Raw genomic sequence first — 20,588 nt, 5'->3', positions numbered from 1 at the left:
TAAAACCAAATAAAGTTTGAAACTGAGTAAAGGATCATGAAATGAGGATAGAAAATGCAAGAATTCTTTCAGAAGATATATCTTACATATTTAGCATCAGCCCATCCGCTCTTAGGTGACCACATCTTGCCCTCTCCTATTAGGCCCAAAGCGAGATGAGCGAGAGGGGCAAGATCCCCACTAGCACCAACTGTACCCTTTTCTGGAACGTAGGGGAGGCAACATGCTGGAAAAAAAGTAAATACTTTATTTCAACTTGTTATTGTTAAATTATTAGGTTTACCCAAGTTTTGCTGTTATGAATACAAACTATCAAAGTCTCCATTGAAAAAGATCAAATTGAAATTATTAGGAATACATTTTTTTATTATATTATTAGTGTGGTAAATGTAGTTTTATAATGCAGCAGCAGGATGCATTATAAAACAGCATATTTTCACCATTACATATACAGATAATTGAAAGACATACACAGAGGGGAATTTACATTTGAGTACACACTAGACAGGCCCCTCATATTACATCCATCAATTAGGGTTGCCAACTATTATTTTTCAAAATACTGGATTTAAAGAGGTAGGTGCAGCTATGATCATATGCTATGACCACATGGGCTTGGCCACATCAGAGCTAAGATCCGACACTTTTCAGTTATATGCTCACATTGGTCATCAGATTAGAACCCCAGCACTAAAGTCCCCATCCACAATATGCCCAGTGCCCACATCATGCAGATGGCCCTTTCATGTCAGACCTTTGATTAGACCCATGTCCCTGTATCCCCTATCATCTATGCCCATATAATACTTTATACCAAATTTTGTATGGGTATTTATCATATATTCATGAGACAGCCAGAGGAAATTTGAGACTTTCCACTGAAATACTAGGCAACTGGCACCCTACCAAAAGCAGGTGTGTAAAATGTATACCAACTTTATGGCTAAGCTAAACAATGACTGACTCCCAAATCCTCATTCTTTCCGTAAGGGAGCACCGTATGAGAGAAAAGTGAGTATGTAGGTGTAACCACATGAACTTTGTTGTGTTGCTCAGTGTCTGTGGAAAAAAGCAATATCATTGTGTTTTTTATGCATAGGGGAGGAAATAAAAAGCTACCTTGGAGAGGTATCCCATAGTTGGGTGCTTACTCTGACCTGTACATAGTTTATACTAAGTATTTGCATATGACAATATTGAACATACAGTTGAAAAGGGATTTAAGCATGTAAGGATGCTTTAAGGATGTATAATACAAATGAAAGAGCAGAGGTGAGCCAGACTAGGTTGTAGAGAAGCGACAGTTTTAAAAGTTTGTCAGAACCCTAAACAAGGGTGCAAGTGCTTAATGGTGAAGCGGTGTATATTTAGAATATCTCATGTTTTCCTGAAAAGATGGGTGTTGGTAGTCAGACTGCTTAAAGTGGTTGTTGGAGAATATGAAGGCAAAATTGTTAGAGAACAGATAGGAATATAGATAGATAATTTGAGTGTGATAACAAAAAGGTGTTAAAAAGGTACATGAAACCCATATTTTTTTCTTTCATGATTTAGAAAGAGCATGCAATTTTAAACAACATTCTAATATACGTATATTATCTAATGTGCTTCATTCTCTTGATATACATTTCTGAAAAGCACATCTAGATAGGCTCAGAAGCTCGCAATTGGTTGCTGCACATATATGCCTCATGTTATTGGCTCATCCATATACATTGCTATTTCTTCAACAAAGGATATCTAAAGAATGAAGCAAATTAGAAAATAGAAGTAAATTGGAATGTTGTTTAAAATTGTATTCTCTAATTGAATCTTGAAAGAAAATTTTTAGGTTTAGTGTCCCTTTAAACTTGGTTAGCTGATATTACTGTAGTAACTTTCAGTGTTTAAGAAGATGGTGTATTTAGCTGGGTCTTAGGAAGGAGAGAATTTAGCTACAGTAAAGCTTCTGAGTAACGATATGATATTAAGATGAAACAGATGCCAATGGAAAATAAGTGATGTACCAGTAAATGGGGATATGGAAGGAGAGAACAGATAGGAGAACTAGGAAGGAATATGACTAAAGCCATCAGTGTGGACAATGTCAAAATAACAATGGATGATTACTAGAATCAAAGCCAGCTGAGAGGTCTAGGAGGAAAAGTAATGAAAAAGTTTTTTGTTTTTTTTAGATTTAGCAGCTAAATACTCAATGGTAAGTTTAGTCAGCAAGGCCACTGTGGAATGTAGAGCTTGGAAGTGAGACAGAAGTTAGAAGGAAAAAAGAAAGAAATTGGAAAAGGTATTCCAGCAACTTGGCGTTAAGTGAGAGGAAAGAGTTGTGGAGGAAGTTAAGATTTACATACATTCTATTTTGTAGCAGAGTTGACTTCCTGGAGAAGACACCTTGGGTATTTCCTTCCAGTCATCAATTTAGCATCTGCTAGCAGTTATTATTTAATGCTCTTTGCTGTGTTATGTTACTGTGTTTGTTAAACTCTCAAAAACAGACATGAGCATCAACAAAAATGGTGCCTTAAATAAGTTTATAGTACTTCAAAATAAATATGTTTACCAAAAACAAACATATTAAACTAGATAAGCAATGAGGATTAATAATTCACATAATTCTCAAAGGTTAAAATTACAGTTCTGAACTAACAAATCAGGTAATATTAGGATTGCTGTATGCCTATAAACTATTTAAAACCTTGATCCAAATGTATGAATAAATGGACTATATCTAGACATACAGTCATGGCCAAAAATATTAGCACCTCTGCATTTTTGTCAGATAATGCACCACTTCACCCAGAAAATTGTTGCAATTACAAATGTTTAGGCATTCTCATGTTTATTTCTCTTTTATGTATTGGTATGACACAAAAAGTGGAGGGAAAAAAAAAAGCCAAATCTGACACATTCCACGCAAAATTCCAAAAATGGACTGGACAAAATTATTGGCACCCTTAATTTAATATTTGGTAGCACACCCCTTGGAAAAAATAACTGAAATCAATCGCTTCCTGTAACCAATGAGTTTTACACCTCTCTACTGGAATTTTGGACCATTCTTCTTTCGCCAACTGCTCCAGGTCTCTCAGATTAGAAGGGTTCCTTTTCCCAACTGCTATTTTGAGGTGCTCTATGGGATTGAGATCTGAACTTATTGCTGGCCAGTTCAGTACTCTCCAGCGCTTTGTCTTAAACCATTTCTGGGTGCTTTATACGTGTGCTATGGGTCATTGTTCTGCTGTAAGACCCATGACCTCTGACGGAGACCCAACTTTCTGACACTGGGCCCTACATTGCACCACAGAATTCTTTGGTAGTCTTCAGATTTCACAATGCCATGCACAGTCAAGACATCCAGTGTCTGAAGCAGCAAAGCAACCCCAAAACATCAGTGAACCTCCACCATGTTTGACTGTAGGGAATGTATTATTTTCTTTAAAAGCCTTATTTCTTTTTCTGAAAACAGTAGAATGATGGGCTTTATCAAAAAGTAATTTTGTTTTGTCTGTCCACAGCACATTCTCCTAAAAGGATTTTGGCTTCATCAGGTAAGTTTTGGCAAACTCCAATCTGGCTTTTTTATGTTTGTGTGTCAGCAGTGGGGTCCTCCTGGGTCTCCTACCATAGCGTCCCTTTTCATTCAGATGGCGACGTATGGTGCAAGCTGACACATTTGTACCCTGTGCCTAAAAGTCAGCTTGAATTTGTCTCGAAGTTGATCAAGGTTCTTTATCCACTATCCGAACAATCCTTCATTGCAATCTTTGATCAATTTTTCTCTTTGTCTATGTCCATGGAAATTAGCTACATTCTCTTGGGCTGTAAACTTCTAGACAATGTTGTGCACAGTGGACCAGTGTTAATTTCGTCGACTAAAACTAGACTAAAATGAGCATAAAACTAAAGAAATTCTGATGACTAAAAATAAGTTTTTTTTTTTTTTTAAATGGCATTTTAGTCAAAAGACTGACTAAAACTAAATCAAAATGGCATTTTAGTCAAAAGACTGACTAAAACTAAATCAAAATGACATTTTAGTCCAAAGACTATGACTAAAACTAAATCAAAATTTGCTGTCAAAATTAACACTTTATGGAAGGTGTTATAATCAATCCATACCTAATTAATGCTCTTTTGTAAAAAATAAAAAAGCAAGGCTATCTTCTTGTTTATTTGCGAAACTTGGTTTTATTTAATTTTAAGATAAATAAAAAAATTTTTTATAAATATACCACAACCGTTAAATCTGTATTGCATGTTGAAACCTTAATACCATAAATAAAAACAGGTTAATAAACCTTTACTCCTGGAGTATATAATGAGTTTGAAAGTTCCAGAGCAGTGTTAATTTAGTTGCCGAAAATTTGTGATCAATTGATTCTTCCTACAGAAATAAGAATAACTGACGAGTATGGGTTTAAGTTATGCTGTGCCTGTGCTAGCTGCAGAAAAGTTTTGTTGTGCTGAGTTACTTGATAGTTGTTTTAATTATTAACAGAGAACTGTTAAAGTTTTTATATTGGGTAATATGTGCAATGGTGTTACAGCCAATACAGTTTACAGTTTTGTTTTTTTATATCTTAAAGTTGCACTTCTGTTTGATTATGAAACTTGCTTTTATTTCATTTTAAGTTTAACATAGACGTTATATATCACAACGGCTAAATCTGTGTCTGTATTGCATGTTTTAACCTTTTAATACCATAAATAATAACAGGTGTTATGTTTACTCCTGGAGTATATAATGAGTTTGGAAATTATAAAGAAATGCTTAACTAATGCATTACACTTTAACTAAACCCCTAAGATTTTAGTAGGCTAAAATCTACTGGAGATTTAGTCAACTAAAACAATTCAGATGACTAGAATACAACTAAAACTAAAATGGCATTTTAGTCAGACTAAAACTAAGACTAAATCGAAATTGGCCGTCAAAATTAACACTGGTGGACACAGGAACATTAAGATGTCTGGAGATGGACTTGTAACCTTGAGATTGTCCATGCTTTTCCACATTTTTTGTTCTCAAATCCTCAGACAATTCTTTGCTGCTCTTTCTCTTCTCCATGCTCAGTGTAGCACACAGACACACAACAGAAAGGTTGAGTAAAATTTTCACCATTTTAACTGATAGCCAGTGTGATTTCTATATTGTCAGCACCTGTTAATTGATACAGGTGAGTTTAATTACAAATTACAGGAGCAGCACAAACTTGGAATACATTATTATTTATTACAATTTTGAGAAGGTGCCAATTTTGTCCAGTCCATTTTTGGAGTTTTGCGTGGAATGTGTCAGATTTGGCTTTTTTTTTTCTCTACTTTTTTGTGTCATACCAATACAAAGAAAAGAAATAAACATGAGAATGCCTAAACATTTGTAATTGCAACAATTTTCTGGGTGAAGTGGTTCATTATCTGACAGAAATGCAGGGGTGCCAATATTTTTGCCCATGACTGTATCTGACATGTAAATGTGATAGTCTCTGTTAGTCTAATGTCAATGTGAGTTAAATGTCACATTATTACCTCTAGACTCAAAAAGAATTAAAAAATATATATAAACAAATTCTCTTGAATTCCTAGATGATAATAGAGATGAGTAAAATAATGTATTGGAACTTTACGATTGCCCTTTATATTACAAACAGTGCTTTTTTTAATTTGAAGTACACATTGAAACATTTGAGCTTTAAGAAAAGATTACTACATATCACTGTCAATAACATAAACCCTGTTCTCAAGCACCCTCCAGTTATTGATATGCAGCCTTAATGCTCAAGTCAAACTATTATAATTTCCAACATACATTAAATATATATATATAAAAAAAACATAATTTATGTAAAAACTTACCTGATAAATTCATTTCTTTCATATTGGCAAGAGTCCATGAGCTAGTGACATATGGGATATACAATCCTACCAGGAGGGGCAAAGTTTCCCAAACCTCAAAATGCCTATAAATACACCCCTCACCACACCCACAATTCAGTTTAATGAATAGCCAAGCAGTGGGGTGATAAAGAAAGGAGTAGAAAGCATCAAAGGAAATTTGGAAATAATTGTGCTTTATACAAAAAATCATAACCACCATAATAAGGGTGGGCCTCATGGACTCTTGCCAATATGAAAGAAATGAATCAGGTAAGTTCTTACATAAATTATGTTTTCTTTCATGTAATTGGCAAGAGTCCATGAGCTAGTGACATATGGGATATCAATACCCAAGATGTGGAGTCTTCCACTCAAGAGTCACTAGAGAGGGAAGGAATAAAATAAAAACAGCCATATACCGCTGAAAAAATTAATCCACAACCCAAAAAAATAAGTTTATTTTCATTTTTGAAAGAAAAAAACTTAAATCAAAAGCAGAAGAATCAAACTGAAACAGCTGCCTGAAGAACTTTTCTACCAAAAACTGTTTCCGAAGAAGCAAATACATAAAAACGGTAGAATTTAGTAAATGTGTGCAAAGAGGACCAAGTCGCTGCTTTGCAAATCTGATCAACTGAAGCTTCATTCTTAAAAGCCCACAAAGTGGAGACTGATCTAGTAGAATGAGCTATAATTCTGAGGCGGGGCTTGACCCGACTCCAAATAAGCTTGATGAATCAAAAAGCTTTAACCAAGAGGCCAAGGAAATAAGAGGCCTTCTGACCTTTCCTAGGACCAGAAAATATAATAAATAGACTAGAAGTCTTCCTGAAATCTTTAGTAGCTTCAACATAATATTTCAAAGCTCTCACCACATCCAAAGAATGTAAGGATCTTTCCAAAGGATTCTTAGGATTAGGACACAAGGAAGGGACAACAATTTCTCTACTAATGTTGTTAGAATTCACAACCTTAGGTAAAAATTCAAATGAAGTCTGCAAAACCGCCTTATCCTGATGAAAAATCAGAAAGGAGATTCACAAGAAAGAGCAGATAGCTCAGAAATTCTTCTAGCAGAAGAGATAGCCAAAAGGAACAACACTTTCCAAGAAAGTAGTTTAATGTCCAAAGAATGCATAGGCTCAAATGGAGGAGCCTGTAAAGCCTTCAGAACCAAATTAAGACTCCAAGGAGGAGAAATTGATTTAATGACAGGCTTAATACGAACTAAAGCCTGTACAAAACAGTGTATATAAGGAAGTATAGCAATCTTTCTGTGAAATAAAACAGAAAGAGCAGAGATTTGTCCTTTCAAGGAACTTGCAGACAAACCCTTATCCAAACCATCCTGAAGAAACTGTAAAATTCTAGGAATTCTAAAAGAATGCCAGGAGAATTTATGAGAAGAAAACCATGAAATGCAAGTCTTCCAAACTCTATAATAAATCTTCCTAGAGACTGATTTATGAGCTTGTAACATAGTATCAATCACTGAGTCAGAGAAACCTCTATGACTTAGTACTAAGCATTCAATTTCCATACCTGATGGAAAAACGGACCTTGAGATAGTAGGTCTGGCCGTAACGGAAGTGGCCAAGGCGGGCAACTGGACATCCGGTCCAGATCCGCATACCAAAACCTGTGTGGCCATGCTGGCGCTACCAGCAACACAAATGATTGTTCCATGAGGATTTTGAAAATCACTCTTGGAAGGAGAACTAGAGGCGGGAAGATATAAGCAGGATGATAACACCAAGGAATAATCAGCGCATCCACTGCTTCCGCCTGAACATCCCTGGACCTGGATAGGTATCTGGGAAGTTTCTCGTTTAGATGAGATGCCATGAGATCTATCTCTGGAAGACCCCATATCTGAACAATCTGAGAAAAAAACATCTGGATGGAGAGACCACTCCCCTGGATGTAAAGTCTGGCGGCTGAGATTATCCGCTTCCCAATTGTCTACACCTGGGATATGCACCGCAGAGATTAGACAGGAGCTGGATTCCACCCAAACAAGTATTCGAGATACTTCTTTCATAGCTTGGTGACTGAGTCCCACCCTGATGATTGACATATGCCACTGTTGTGAAAATGTCTGTCTGGAAACAAATGAACGGTTCTCTCTTTAACAGAGGCCAAAACTGAAGAGCTCTGAGAATTGCACAGAGTTCTAAAATATTTATTGGAAATCTCACCTCTTGAAATTTCCAAACCCCTTGTGCTGTCAGAGATCCTCAAACAGCTCCCCAACCTGAAAGACTCGCATCTGTTGTGATCACAGTCCAGGTTGGCTGAACAAAAGAAGCCCCTTGAACTAAATAATGGTGATCTATCCACCATGTCAGAGAGTGTCGTACATTGGGATTTAAGGATATTAATTGTGATATCTATGTATAATCCCTGCACCATTGATACAGCATACAAAGCTGAAGAGGTCTCATGTGAAAATGAGCAAAGGGGATCGCATCCGATGCTGCAGTCATGAGACCTAAAACTTCCATGCACATAGCCACTGAAGGGAATGACTGAGATTGAAGGTGCCAGCAGGCTGCAACCAATTTTAAACGTCTCTTGTCTGTTAGAGACAGAGTCATGGACACTGAATCTATCTGGAAGCATAAAAAGGTGACCCTTGTCTGAGGAATCAAGAAACTTTTTGGTAAATTGATCCTCCAACCATGTTTCCGAAGAAACAACACTAGTTGATTGGTGTTAGATTCTGCAGTACGTAAAGACTGAGCTAGTACCAAGATAACGTCCAAATAAGGAAACACCGCAATACCCTGTTCTCTGATTACAGAGAGTAGGACACCCAGAACCTTTGAAAAGATTCTTGGAGCGGTTGCTAGGCCAAATGGAAGAGCAACAAATTGGTAATGCTTGTCTAGAAAAGAGAATCTCAGAAACTGATAATGTTCTGGATGAATCGGAATATGAAGGTTTGCATCCTGCAAGTCTATTGTGGACATATAATGTCCTCGCTGAACAAAAGGCAGAATAGTCCTTATAGTCACCATCTTGAAAGTTGGTACTCTTACATAACTATTCAAAATTTTTAGATCCAGAACTGGTCTGAATAAATTTTCCTTCTTTGGGACAATGAATAGATTTGAATAAAACCCCAAACCTTGTTCCAGAAGAGGAACTGGCATGATTACCCCTGAAGACTCCAGGTCTGAAACACACTTCAGGAAAGCCTGAGCTTTTACTGGATTTACTGGGAAAAAATCTTCTCACAGGAGGTCTTACTCTGAATCCTATTTGATACCCTAGAGAGACAATGCTCTGAATCCATTGATTTTGAACAGAATTTATCCAAATATCCTTGAAAAACCTTAATCTGCCCCCTACCAGCTGAGCTGGAATGAGGACTGCACCTTCATGCGGACTTAGGGGCTGACTTTGGTTTCCTAAAAGGCTTGGATTTATTCCAATTTGAGGAAGGCTTCCAATTGGAGGCAGATTCCTTGGGGGAAGGATTGAGTTTTTGTTCCTTATTCTGACGAAAGGAACGAAAATGGTTAGAAGCCTTAGATTTACCCTTAGGTTTTTTATCCTGAGGCAGAAAAAACTTCCTTTCCCCCAGTAACAGTTGAAATAGAATCCAACTGAGAACCAAATAAATTATTACCTTGGAAAGAAAGAGATAGTAATCTAGATTTAGATGTCATATCAGCATTCCAAGATTTAAGCCACAAAGCTCTTCTAGCTAATAAAGCTAAAGACATGGATCTAACATCACAAATAAAATGATTAGCATGTTGCAGTAAGCGAATAATGCTAGATTTGTCAGAATCCAATTCTTGTTGCGCTAAATTCTCCAACCAGAAAGTTGATGCAGCCGCAACATCAGCCAAAGAAATTGCAGGTCTGAGAAGATGACCTGAATATAAATAGGCCTTCCTTAGATAAGATTCAAGCTTCCTATCTAAAGGATCCTTAAAGGAAGTACTATCTTCCATAGGAATAGTGGTACGTTTAGCAAGAGTAGAAATAGCCCCATCAACTTTGGGGATCTTTTCCCAAAACTCTATAGATTTTGCTGGCAAAGGATACAATTTTTAAACCTTGAAGAAGGAATAAAAGAAGTACCTGGCTTATTCCATTCCTTAGAAATCATATCAGAAATAGCCTCAGGAATAGGAAAAACCCCTGGAGAAACCACAGGAGGTTTAAAACCAGCATTAAAACGTTTATTAGACTGAACGTCAAGAGGACTGGTTACCTCAATATCCAAAGTAATTAACACTTCATTTAATAAAGAACGCATATACTCAATTTTAAATAAATAAGTAGATTTGTCAGTGTCAATGTCTGAGGAGGATCTTCTGAATCAGATAGATCCTTATCAGAAGAGGATAAATTATCATATTGTTGGTCATTTGAAATTTCATCAACTAAATGAGAAGTTTTAAAAAGACCTATTACATTTATTTGAAGGTGGAAATGCAGACAAAGCCTTCAGAATAGAATCAGAAATAAATTCTTTAAAATTTACAGGTATATTATGCACATTAGAAGTTGAAGGAACTGCAACTGGCAATGTACCATTACTGATGGACACATTATCTGCATGTAAAAGTTTATCAAAACAATTATTACAAATGACATTCGGCGATATCATTTCTACAATTTTATAACTAATCCACTTAGCTTTGGTAGAACCGATGTCAGGCAGTAATGTTCCAGCAGAAGCTTCTGAGGCAGGATCAAAGTGAGACATCTTGCAAAATGTAAGAGAAAAAACAACATATAAAGCAAAATTATCTATTTCCTTATATGACAGTTTCAGGAATGGGAAAAAATGCAAATAGCATAGCCCTCTGATAGAGAAAAAATCAAGAGGCAAACATCAATGGGGTATTGAAATAATGAAAAAGCTTGGCGCCAAGTATGACGCACAACGTAACAACTTTTTTTTTCCTTTTTTTGGCGCCAAAAAATAACCGGAAATGACACACTCGCGTCACTAATGACGCAACCGTGTGAAAGTTCTTGGCATCAAGTATGATGCCGGAAATGACGAACTTGCGTCATAGATGTACATGTACTCTTTCGCGCCAAAAATGACGCAATAAAGATTAGCATTTGTCGCACCCGCAGGCCTAATACCGCCCGCAATTTGTAAGAAGTAGTCAATTGAAAAAAGACTAAACCCCAGGTAAGAAATAAATTTCATTTTTAAAAGATGTTTATATTCCCCAAATATGAAACTGACAGTCTGCAGAAGGAAATACATGAACCTGACTCATGGCAAATATAAGTACAATACATATATTTAGAACTTTAGTAGCTGAGGTGTCTTAAGTAATAAAAAACATACTTACCAAAAGACACCCATCCACATATAGCAGATAGCCAAACCAGTACTAAAACAGTTATTAGTAGAGGTAATGGTAAATTGAGAGTATATCGTCGATCTGAAAAGGGAGGTAGGAGATGAATCTCTACGACCGATAACAGAGAACTTATGAAAAAGACCCCCGTTAGGGAAATCATCGTATTCAATAAGTGATACTCCCTTCACGTCCCTCTGACATTCGCTGTACTCTGAGAGGAATCGGGCTTCAACAATGCTGAGAAGCGCATATCAACGTAGAAATCTTAGCACAAACTTACTTCACCACCTCCATAGGAGGCAAAGTTTGTTAAACTGAATTGTGGGTGTGGTGAGGGGTGTATTTATAGGCATTTTGAGGTTTGGGAAACTTTGCCCCTCCTGGTAGGATTGTATATCCCATATATCACTAGCTCATGGACTCTTGCCAATTACATGAAAGAAAATATGAATTAAAAAAAACCAAAAAAAAAACCTGTGAAGGAATTTAAATGTAAAGTATTACTATAATTAATGGCGTTGGATGGTTTACCATTTAAAAGGGACGGTAAAAATGAAAAAAAACTTAAATGGATAGATCAAATTTCAAACAACTTTCCAATTAACATCAATTATTAACATTTCTTCATTTTCTTAGTATCCTCTCTTAACCCCTTAACAGATAGCTACTGCAGCCATAACTCGCTGCGAGGAAGACCAGGGTCTAGTATAAAAAAAGTTGCCATTAATATGATGCAAATTTAAACCCTGGAAAGATATTTATCTTCCTGCAAGTTTAGCTCCAGATCATAAAGTGGATTTTGGCTATTAAAGGTACATTATACACTCAGATTTTCTTTGCATAAATGTTTTGTAGATGATCTGTTTATATATAGCCCATAAAGGTTTTTTTTTTTTAATAAAAATGGATAGTTTTGCTTATTTTTAAATAACATTGACCTGATTTTCAGACTCCTAACCAAGCCCCAAAGTTTTATGAGAATACCGTCAGCTACCTACTCCAGCTTGCTCCTGTTTGTGTAAAGGGTCTTTTCATATGCAAAAGAAGGATGAGGGGGGAGTGTCTTATTTCCCACTTACAGTGGGCTTTCCAGCTACCTTTTCAACAGAGCTAAACTGAGAGCTTCTAAGTAAGTTTTTAAACTGTTTTATACTGGATTTTTATATCAGTATCTGTGCATCTTATTCTTTATAGTAGTGTCTATTACATGCAGTTATATGAAAATGAGTGTATACTGTCCCTTTAAAGCACCTGGTAACTAGATGAGGTTACTTTATTTTTAAAATTTTCTCAACAGCAAACAAAGCAAATCCCCAAAACAAATGATATGAGAGACTGGCAATTCAATGGGTAAATACAAGGGACAAAATGCCTTTAGGTAAATACCATGGGGTATCTACAAATATACAATTTTCCTCTGTGGAAAACACAGTTGGGCTAAAAGAAGCTACTCCCAGGGGGTAACCGGGCCATAGAACAAGCCACTGAGCTGTTTGTTCCTGGCAGACTGCTTCTCTTTTTGTTTGTATTATGACCCTGGGGAAAGTTTTTCTAAGCACCATGGGGGAAACCAGATATGGACTCCTTGCCCAATGTGTTTAGAGGGATATGACTGCACCGCACTGATGAGGCCCAAAGGAGATCGAAATGATCATCTGCGTTTGCCATTTCCCTTGTTCAGAGGAGAATTGCCTGGTATTTTGGGGCTAGACTGACCTTGTTAGGCGTCCATGAAAAGCACAATTGGGCTAAAAGAAGCTACTTCCAGATGATAACCGGGTCATAGAACAAACCACTGAGCTGTTCATTCCTGGCAGACTGCTTCTCTTTCCGTTTGTTTTTCTACAAATATATACTTTTGTCTAGTGGTTTTGGTGTGGGTGGCCGCTATTAAGCTTACAGTCCAGGCATAGCAAATTTTGCAACAGTGTTTATAATAGTGTTATGCACACTTACAAAACACTGCTGCCATAGACTGCTAAAAGACGTGCACAGTCTTAAGCTCCTAACATCCTACCTAGGTTTACTCTTAAAGGATATAGAAAGCAAATTTTATAATAGAAGTAAACTGAAAAGTTGTGTAAAATTGTATACTCTGACTCATGAACGTTTCATTTTGACTTTACTGTCCCTTTAACTCTTTATCCCTTTTACCCAATCATATCCTTTCATTACTTTTTAACCTCAAAACCTTCCCCTCCTGGCATAAATATGTTTACTTAAAAATAATTTTCTCACTATTTAAGCTGCATTTACTACCCTCAATAAAAATATACGCCTGTTTTAGTCCTGGATTTGATAATTTACTGGTGGGTATGGTCCTAATTCCATTTCAATTAGTTACTATGTTAGAGTAATTAGATTACCATTAAATGCTTCTATCACTTGTTGTAGAGTCTCCAGGGAAATCCCACTGTACCCTTTTGCTAAAACATTGATCCTCAACGCCAACAACATGCGGGTACGGTCAGGGCTGAGAGGCTTCCCCACACCTGTGAACATAGATAGTATTAGATTTACTAAAAGAAAAAATAAACTAAAAAGGGAAAGTATATTGCAAAATAGTTTTTCCATTAATGTGTTTTCAATTACTTGTTATACCAGCTGCAGCAAATAAAATGTATGAAAAGTGTATTCTTTAGGTTTGATTTTGTATATGAAATAGCTGGTTTTGTTTGACAGCATCAAAATGGGTTGAACTTGCAGGGAAATCAGATCTTTTTATGTTATCACTTTCCGTACACATAAATGCTTATCTTATTTCGGTTTGTATACCAAATATCAATACTTAAAGAGAACAACTGAAAATTAACATTTTATTGCCGATCTCTTCTACCTCCCACTGGGGATGTAATTTTTTCTGCTGGCTATGTTTGCACAACTTTTTTATAGCCTATACTTAAGTATAGAAGTTTTCAGAATAGTTAGGAATACTAAAGGCACAATCAGCTATTTCAAATGACTATATGAAGGTAAAGGAGCTATTTGTAAACAATTGAATACCCTCCAGAAGGTAAAATGGATCATTAAAAACAACTTAAAGGGGAGAAAATTATAGGGTAAAATATTACCTGCTGCATGAGATCGAACAAGATTCGCTTGAAGTTCTCTGTTCAGAAAAAACAGGAGGAAAATGTGATTTTTATACAAAAAATATGATGGAAAAAAACTCATCCAACATTAAAAAGATGTTAAGATGAACCAGGAAACAGGGCCCTGGTGATCCTAATCTGAATTGAGCCACCTTGGCTGGGGTGTGGACAAGGGTTGCCACCTCAGCCATGTTTTCCTGGACACTTATGAGTTACACATGCTACAGGGTGCGCAGGTAGGAACGCTGTCCAGGGTCACTATTTTTGTGCTATCCAGCAGCACAGTGCATGTTTCCCTTTGCACTCCTTGCAGCATGTGTAACTCATAAGTGTCCACGAAAACATGGCCGAGGTGGCAACCCTAGTCTGGACATTCCAGGGAAAAGCCTTGGCACATTTTGGTAATTTCAGGTTTGTTATTTGAAGCCTGAACACATAGGTAAAAAGGGTGGACAGAAATACCAAACTGGGGCCAAACAATTGAGATAATCACTCAGAACACTTTCTACTAATTGTAAAGTGCAATAAAACTATGTTGTGGAATAGTGAAGTCCCAGTAATGTTTAACCAACCATAGCTCAACTTTTCTTTTTCTACACCACTTCCAGCAATGTATTAAAATGCACATACAGGCACCATCAATATGAGCTGCTTCTCTGTGACTATCTTCCATCCCCCTTGGTTAGTCTACACTAGAGAATATTTACTTGCACAGCCTTCCTGTGCAAATATGGTGGCAGCTTTTTCTGTTCAACTTTAAAACTCTTGCTCCAAAAAGACGCATTTATACACTTTCCATATACTGCAAGAGGCCCACTGTCAGTAGTGGCATTCCTACAGTGGGCCACTCTGTGTGCACTCCCCACAGCAAAAGAGCTCTTACAGTATATGGAAAGTGTATAAATGAGTCTTTTTAAAGCAAGAATTTTAAAGTTGTACAGTAAAAGCTGCCACCATTTTTGTACAGGAAGGCTGTGCAAGTAAATATTCTCTGGTGTAGACTAACAAAGGGGGATGGAAGATAGTCACATAGAAGCAGCTCAAATTGATGGTGCCTGTTGATGTCTGTGTGTGTCTCATTCTGTTTGATTATGGATGTCTGGGGTGTGTTATGTGTGCACTGGGTGCCTGTGGATGTCAATAAGCAGTTATTCTTTATTTAAATATGAACTCCTATAGATTCATTTTAATTAGACATTTAACTTTTTACTATTTAATGACAATCAGTTTACAAAATACAGTAAGAAAAGGGTGTTATTTTTGTAAATCAATCACTATCTGTAGAACATAATACTTGTTAGTATGTACACGCTGCTAAAAAGGTAAATGTTTTAAATGCATACTAGAAAATAAATAAATCACCAGGTAATACATAGTTGTCTTAGTTTACACTGCTCACAAATGGGGTGAACTTTTCATTAGGCAGTGCAGGCAACTGCCTTGGCTCATATTCCTTGCATGCCAAGTGAAAAAAAATAATAATTATGAATGGATTCAAGTTTTCATGTTAACTTTGTGGAACAGTACAGCCACTTGGACTGTACAAAAGAATTACATCAGCTCTTCTCAAGCACATGGGAAGCTGGTGGTGACGTATGTTACAAGTGGGTTAGAAAAACAGGGATTAAATAGACATAAAGGAGCAATAATATTTTGCACCAATGTGCTTGAACACGCAGTTAAGGTGAGTGGAAATAGACTGCCAGTACAGAGCTGAATTTGCCTGGTAAATAGTATACACATATATGGTGCCACTGATTTGCTTAACTGCTGTGTTTATCTCTGAACCAGTAGCGAATTGCAGCTCTGTAGCCAGAGGCATAACTAGAAACCACAGGGCCCAGGTGCAAGAATCTAAGAAGGGTCGCCCCAAAAAATTTTTTTTTACATTTAACACAGAATAAAAATGTGAATCAGATTACATGTCTGCAAAAGGAGGTACCCTGTGCCCACAGTCTGTGAGATGGTCTGACCCCTATTACTGTATATTGTGACACGGTTTAACCCACCAGTACTGTATATAGTGAGTCAGTGACACAGTCTGTAATCTGCTGGTGAGATGGCTGGCCTGACCCTACCCGCCCCAGTGATCACAGTAGTCTGTGACTTGATCCAGCCCCCCCATACTGTATAGTGACACTGTTTACCCCCCCCCCATGCTGTAACAACAAGGTTTGCCAGTTCCACAAACATACACACACAAACATGCATAAAAACACACACAGTCACATACATACACACATACACAAACACAAACACCAATGGGTAAAACAGAAATACTAACCCCTGTAGTCAGAGACACTAGTGAAGCATCATGTCACACTCGGATGATATCAGTGCAGGCAGTGGCAGGTCAACGTTATTGTAAAATATTTTTTTTTAAGCTGAGCCCCCACCCTTGGGGGCCCAGTCGCAATTGCGACCTCTGCACCCCATGTAGTTTCAACCCCTGTCTGTAGCTGACTAACTGTTTAGACCCTCGCTAGATCTAGAAAAGTCAACAGTATAAATCCTGACATAATCATAGAGCAAAAACGCTAGTTTAATAATGTTGCAATAATTTTTGTTTCTTACGTACAAACATTTAAACCTTAAAGAAAATTGGTTCAAGTTTCCACATATTACTTACTTGAGTTTACTTGTTGGGATAACAGTGCGAGCAAACTTCCCAAAGCCTGTAGTGATTCCATATACCACTGAAAGAGAGATTGTGCCTAGTAAGAACACGTACTGGACTCAGTAGCTAGAAGAAAAAGAAAATAGAGGAAATACCTTTATTCTCCTCCACAATGCTTTCTATTAGTCTTCTAGACTCTGTAACCCTAGTTTCAGCATCTGCAGTGAGCTTTTAAAAAAAAAAAAAAAAAAATTATATTAACATATTATTAATGAAATCTTATTGACAAAAAAAATTAATTATATACAGTATACATACATACATATACACACATACATATACACACACTTACTGGCCACTTTATTAGCAACACCTTGCTAGTACTGGGTTGGACCTCCTTTTGCCTTCAGAACTGCCTTAATTCTTCATGTCATAGATTCAAAAAGGTGTTGGAAACTAGACATGTGCATGGCGAAAAAATTTGGTTCGGATCGATTCAGATTTTTTCGAATTTCGGTTGGGAGCGATTCGAATTCGGAAAAATTTGAATCAATTCAGTTCGGATTTGTTTCGGATTCATTCGGATTCGAATAAATTTGGTTCGGATTTGTTTCGGATTCATTCTTATTCGATTAAATTCGGTTCAGTTCGGGAATTTGGAATTTCGGTAAGTGTTAGGTGGGATTAGACTAGTATTATGTACTGTATATTAGGTGCAACCCATAACAGAGTGATATAACCTTATATACTGTACAATACTAGTATAATCCATGGCCATCCGAATCTACTGAATAAATCCGAATAAATCTGAAGTATTTCGGATATATTTGGTAGATTCGGCACTATTTTAATTCGGAAATTCGGTTCCGTCCGAATCTGCCGAATTTTCCAAATCGAACCGAACCGAATCGCACATGTCTATTGGAAACATTCCTCAGAGATTATGGTTCATATTGACATGATAGCATCACACAGTTGCTGCAGATTTGTCAGCTGCACATCCATGATGCGACTCTCCTGTTCCACCACATCCCAAAGGTGCTCTTTTGGATTAAGATCTGCTGACTGTGGAGGCCATTGGAGTACAGTGAACTCATTGTAATGTTCAAGAAACCAGTTTGAGATGATTTGAGCTTTGTGACATGGTGCATTATCCTGCTAGAAATAGCCATCAGAAGATGGGAACACTCTAGTCATAAAGGGATGGAAATGGTCAGCAACAATTCTCAGGTAGGCCGTGGCATTTAAACGATGCTCAATTGGTACTAAGTGGCCCAAAGTGTGCCAAGAAAATACCACCCACACCATTACACCACCAGCCTGAAACTTTGATACAAGGCAAGATGGATCCATGCTTTCATGTTTACGCCAAATTCTGACCCTACCATCTGAATGTTGCAGCTGAAATTAAGACTCAGACCAGGCAATGTTTTTCCAATCTTCTATTGTCCAATTTTGGTGAGCCTATGCTTCCTGTTCTTAGCTGACAGGTGTAGTACCGGGTATGGTCTTCTGCTGCTGTAGCCCATCTGCTTCAAGGTTCGACATGTGTGTTCAGAGATGTATTCTGCATACCTTGGTTGTAACAAGTGGTTATTTGAGTTACTGTTGCCTTTATATCATCTCTAACTAGTCTGTGCATTCTCCTCTGACCTCAACAAGGCATTGCCGTCCACACAACTGCCGCTCACTGGATATTTTCCCTTTTTCGGACCATTGTCTGTAAACCCTAGAGATGGTTGTGTGGGACAATCCCAGTAGATCAGTAGTTTTTGATGTTCTCAGACCAGCCTGTCTGGCACCAACAACCATGCCACGTTTAAAGTCACTTAAATCCCCTTTCCTTCCCATTCTAATGTTCGGTTTGAACTTCAGCAAGTCATCTTCACTACGTATAGATGTCTAAATGCATTGAGTTGCTGCCATGTGATTGGCTGATTAGCAATTTGTGTTACCAAGCAATTGAACAGGTGTACCTAATAAAGTGGCCGGTAAGAGTGTGTATGTATGTATGTATGTATATTTTTTTTTAAATTTATTTAAATAAATTAAGTGGATCAACCTTACCTTTATTTTGTACAGCCCCTTTCCTAAATTGATTAAGTCCTTTGTTGTCAGACTGTTTCCATCTACATAAATATACTGTGCAAAAGAATTTAGTTTTGTATTATTAGCAATTACAATGCAACAAACAAACAGAAAAACACACACATTGTTAAACTACTACTGTAAGTGCATCAGATGCTGAAGGAAAGTCAAATGACTCATATCAAGCAAAATAATAGCAGATGATGTATTTAGGATAAGTATGGACTATAACAAGGAGAATGTACAGGTTTAATGGCTGTAGCACAGAAATAACTGTACAGCTCATAAAAATACATATTTATAAATTTCTTCATTTTAAAATTGATTTCTCCCTGCTACCTGTAGCAGTTATTTGTTACACATTCAGGGCCAGATTACAATTGGAGCGCTATTTAACTCTCCCGCGCTAACTCTGCTAGAACAAAGCTTTTTGTGCAGTCGGCTAGCGCTCCTATTACAAGTTAAAAGGTAAAAAAGTTTTGCTTGCGCACTAACCCAAAGTGCGCAAAAAGCCGAACTTCGAATATCGCGACAGCGTTAACCTATTCCCCATAAAGAAGTCAAGAGGGCAAAACAAGTGATTAAAAAAACCTAACACCCTACTTGCGCGCAAACCCGATGGCATAATCTCAAGTGCGCTAATCCGACATGAAAATATGAATATTTCACATTCCAATGTTCTTACCATAGCAGAATACTTTCTATGTATATGTATGTATCTCAATGTTAACAATACTTTGTAATGTATTTTTATGTGTTTTGTGACAGTTTTTTTGTTTTGCAAAACAGTTAACCAGAGCTCTGAGGACACTAATTATTCTAGTGTAAATAACGATTGCTCTCATGCGTTCACATTTACTTTCAACTTGTAAATATGAGCGCTACATTCGAAGCCCGCAAACTTCCCCGATAAACCCAATATAGCTTGTGCGTAACTGTTAGCGCACCACTCGTAATCTGGCCCTCAATGTATTGTGTTTTGATTTAATAGTTTGCTAAATAATGAACCTCAAACCGGTATAGCAGTGCACTGCTGTCAGACAGCGTATAAACACAGTAATGATAAAAGCTCCTAAAGAAAGACAGGTGAGCATGCTAACACTAAATACTATATTGCTCTTTTAAACTCTGGGTTTCGTTTTTTTTCTGAAAGTCCTATTATCAAATAGACCATACCTCATCTGGTTCTTTATATCTGCTGTATCTGATTTAATAATAAAGGAATTAAACAAGATAAGCACAGAACAAAGCAATTTTATATGGAAATGAAATCATTAGCAAAAGCTATACGTTTTAAAAAGGATACAAATGAACACCTTCAGGTTGAGATGGTATAAAATCTGGTGACATCACATCTCCTTCCATAACTAAAAGAATAATAAAAAAGAAAAAAGTTATTACATGAGATTTTTAAATTATCTAATAAAACAAATGTTTCTGAAACCCTAACATTAATACGTTTGCACTATTTTCCAAAGAGAATCCAGGACCAGGAGGTTGGTGAATGAGTCAGGGAGACCTGTAGGTGGAGTAATAACATCCAAAAGGGCAATACTTAGTGTGTTGTAGGCAGGG

At 37.0% G+C, this 20,588-nt stretch overlaps 1 protein-coding gene across 1 annotated transcript in view; it reads right to left on the bottom strand.

Moving 5' to 3' along the window:
- The window catches only part of HAL (histidine ammonia-lyase), a 62,731-nt gene extending 42,353 nt beyond the window's left edge, over positions 1–20,378 (bottom strand). Inside the window, exons 1-8 of the mRNA XM_053716880.1 lie at positions 20,320–20,378; positions 20,190–20,217; positions 18,993–19,067; positions 17,081–17,153; positions 16,938–17,004; positions 14,288–14,325; positions 13,583–13,708; positions 87–226 (exon numbers count right to left, since the gene is read on the bottom strand). Coding sequence (XP_053572855.1) covers positions 87–226; positions 13,583–13,708; positions 14,288–14,325; positions 16,938–17,004; positions 17,081–17,153; positions 18,993–19,067; positions 20,190–20,217; positions 20,320–20,378 — 606 coding nt within the window. The remainder of the gene's footprint in view (positions 1–86; positions 227–13,582; positions 13,709–14,287; positions 14,326–16,937; positions 17,005–17,080; positions 17,154–18,992; positions 19,068–20,189; positions 20,218–20,319) is intronic.
- Positions 20,379–20,588: the final 210 nt, after the last annotated feature.

Source organism: Bombina bombina, chromosome 6 (assembly GCF_027579735.1).
Source record: "Bombina bombina isolate aBomBom1 chromosome 6, aBomBom1.pri, whole genome shotgun sequence".
Taxonomy (NCBI): Eukaryota; Metazoa; Chordata; class Amphibia; order Anura; family Bombinatoridae; genus Bombina; species Bombina bombina.
The sequence above is the reverse complement of the archived record's forward strand: the minus strand, read 5'-3'. Positions and strand labels throughout refer to the sequence as shown.